The sequence below is a fragment of the Schistocerca cancellata genome, chromosome 2, assembly GCF_023864275.1.
Source record: "Schistocerca cancellata isolate TAMUIC-IGC-003103 chromosome 2, iqSchCanc2.1, whole genome shotgun sequence".
NCBI classification, from domain to species: Eukaryota; Metazoa; Arthropoda; class Insecta; order Orthoptera; family Acrididae; genus Schistocerca; species Schistocerca cancellata.
Window position 1 is genome coordinate 705,575,113 of NC_064627.1, and position 2,512 is coordinate 705,577,624.

Genomic DNA, 2,512 nt, shown 5'->3' on the forward strand with positions numbered 1-2,512 from the left:
CCATGCTCCACGTGGGTAGGGGAGGGCTGGCAGCGGCAGAATCCGCCACTCTTCAGCCAGGTGATACAGTTAATAAAAAGATGAAAATGATACATATAAAAGGCGATAAAAAGGGGCATAAAAATGTATGAGGTGGAGTTGAAAAATAAGTTTCCCCTGTCGACTGTGGGTAGAGTTGTGTTATATGGGTGAAAGACGACACGGCAGGTGAATGCACACTTGCAAGACACCAATACACCATTGGGTAGAGGTTGACCACGATCAAGCAGATGGCGCTGTCGCAGTGCCTGCGCAAAGTGGAGGTCAGCTGCTCAGTCTTTTCCTGGAGCTATGGAGAGAAGGTGCGTTTTGGAGTCGTGGTCAAAGGCGGAAGTGAGAGCTGTTATCCGCTATGAATGGGCACGCGGAGTATCAGGCACAGAAATTCATAACCGCCTTGTTCAGGTGTATGGGTCACATGTGATGTCGAGGCTAATGGTGTGGAGAGGGTTTCAGCAATTCAGTGATGGACGTCAGCAAGTGCAGGACGTGCCGAGACCTGGACGGACGTGCACGACCACTACAGATGCAAATGTCAGGCAGGTAGATGACATTATTAAAGCGAACCGGCGTATCACCAACGATGGAGTAGCGGCAGAACTTGGAATTGGACATGAGCGAGCTCACAAGATCATCCACGACATTCTTCGATACAGGAAGGTGTTAGCACGATGGGTGCCCCACCAACTGACCCTCACATACATGGAACAATGGATGGCGTTCAGCCTGGAACAGCTTGTGCGTTACCATGAATGTGGCAATGACCGTCTGGGGGGTTGAAACGTGGGTCCACCATTACACGCCCGTATCGAAGGCTGCATACATAGACTGGAAACATCCATCATCTCCTGTCCAAAAGAAGTTCAAAAGCACTCCATCTGAGGTAAAGTGCTAGTCATCGGTTTCTGGGACGCCAGAGGAGTTTTGCTGCTGGACTTTCGGGAGGATCCAACCATCTATGGTGCGCGGTACTGTGCTACTCTGTCGAAATTGAAATAGGTGATTCGGAAAAAGCGGTCTGGCCTTCTCAGATCTGGCATTATGTTGTTGGATGATAATGCGAGACCACACACGGCGACGGCAACGGAAAACCATATTGCAATGCATCCCCCATACAGTCCGGATCTCGCACCAAGTGACTTCCATCTGTTTCCTGCTTTGAAGAAGACTCTCGACGGAAGGCGCTTTGGCAGCAATGCTGACGTCAAACAAGCCGTTCAATGCTTCTTCTGTATGCAATGCCCTAATTATAAATTGGTACGACAAATGTCTCAATGTACATGGAAATTATATCGAAAAATAAAGATATGTCTTATCTTTAATGTCTCATTCTCTTTTTTTTTCCTTCCACACACAACTTTGACCACAGTCGACAGGGGAGACTTATTTTCCAACTCTCCCTTGTAGTAAGAGGAGACAATGGGTGTTAAAATATAGACTTACATGGATATGTTCATTGTGAGATAGTTAAAAAAGACCACATAATGATAAAAATACAGTTGGCGATTTGCATAGCATGTAAAATACACTGAAATCACATATACAAGTTAAAAGTTGGCCACAGTATTAAAACACACCAGAACGACAACACAACGACGACACTATAAAATCACTGCACAAGACAGAGCACACATGACAAAGTATAAAAACTGCTGGGAGGGACGTGCTGAGGGAGGGGAGGCCTGAGAGAAGGGAAAAGAATGGACAGGAATGGACAGTGAGGGAGGGGGCTGGCGATGGTGGGAGGAAAAGAAAGGGGGTTGGGGGAAGCACCAACGGGTAGGAGACGAGTGGTGTGGGAGAGGGAAAGGAAAGGCAATCCAGGAGGGAGTAAAGATATGTGGAAGGGGTGTACTGGAATGGGAGAGGGCGTAGGAGGGAGGAAAAAACCGTTCAGATTAAGGAAAAAGGAGGGGAGAGGAAGCCCAAAGGAGAGGGGATGGTGGACTTAGAGTTGTAGGAGGGGTAGCTGTTAGCGCGAAGCTCATCATCTGGGAGGGGTCGGCACTGGAAGGTATGTTGGTAAAGGAGGTGGAAGGCATGGAGATGGAGAGAGGGCGGGTTACAACAGTAAAGGCACAGAAAGGGGCTGGGCATACAGAGGATAGGAGACACCAGGAGTGGGAGAGGGGGGCTATCGAGTGTCCGGATGATATACAGGGTGCGGATGTGTTTGAGGAAAAGGGAAGATGCAGGAAGGGGATGTCATAGAGGACCCATGTATTATCGAATTTATAAAGTGATACATAGTATAAATTTGATATTTACAACTTCCTGTGCTGTTAGCTTGAGAGACGTCGAATGTGACGAGACATTTGTGTAGCACTCCATCATGAGCCAAAAATGAGTTTCCTGTAATGCAGGACGTGGCAGATAAGAACAGATTTTTCTAACTTCTAAGAGAATACTTAGAGGAAATATAGATTATAGTGTTGTACAGGATTTTCACAACACATAACGATACTTTAGCGAT

At 47.1% G+C, this 2,512-nt stretch overlaps 1 protein-coding gene across 1 annotated transcript; it reads left to right on the forward strand.

Moving 5' to 3' along the window:
- The first annotated feature begins 330 nt into the window (after positions 1–330).
- On the forward strand, positions 331–819 carry LOC126157929 (uncharacterized). The gene has a single exon (XM_049916407.1). The coding sequence runs from the start codon at positions 331–333 to the stop codon at positions 817–819; it is 489 nt and encodes a 162-aa protein (XP_049772364.1).
- Positions 820–2,512: the final 1,693 nt, after the last annotated feature.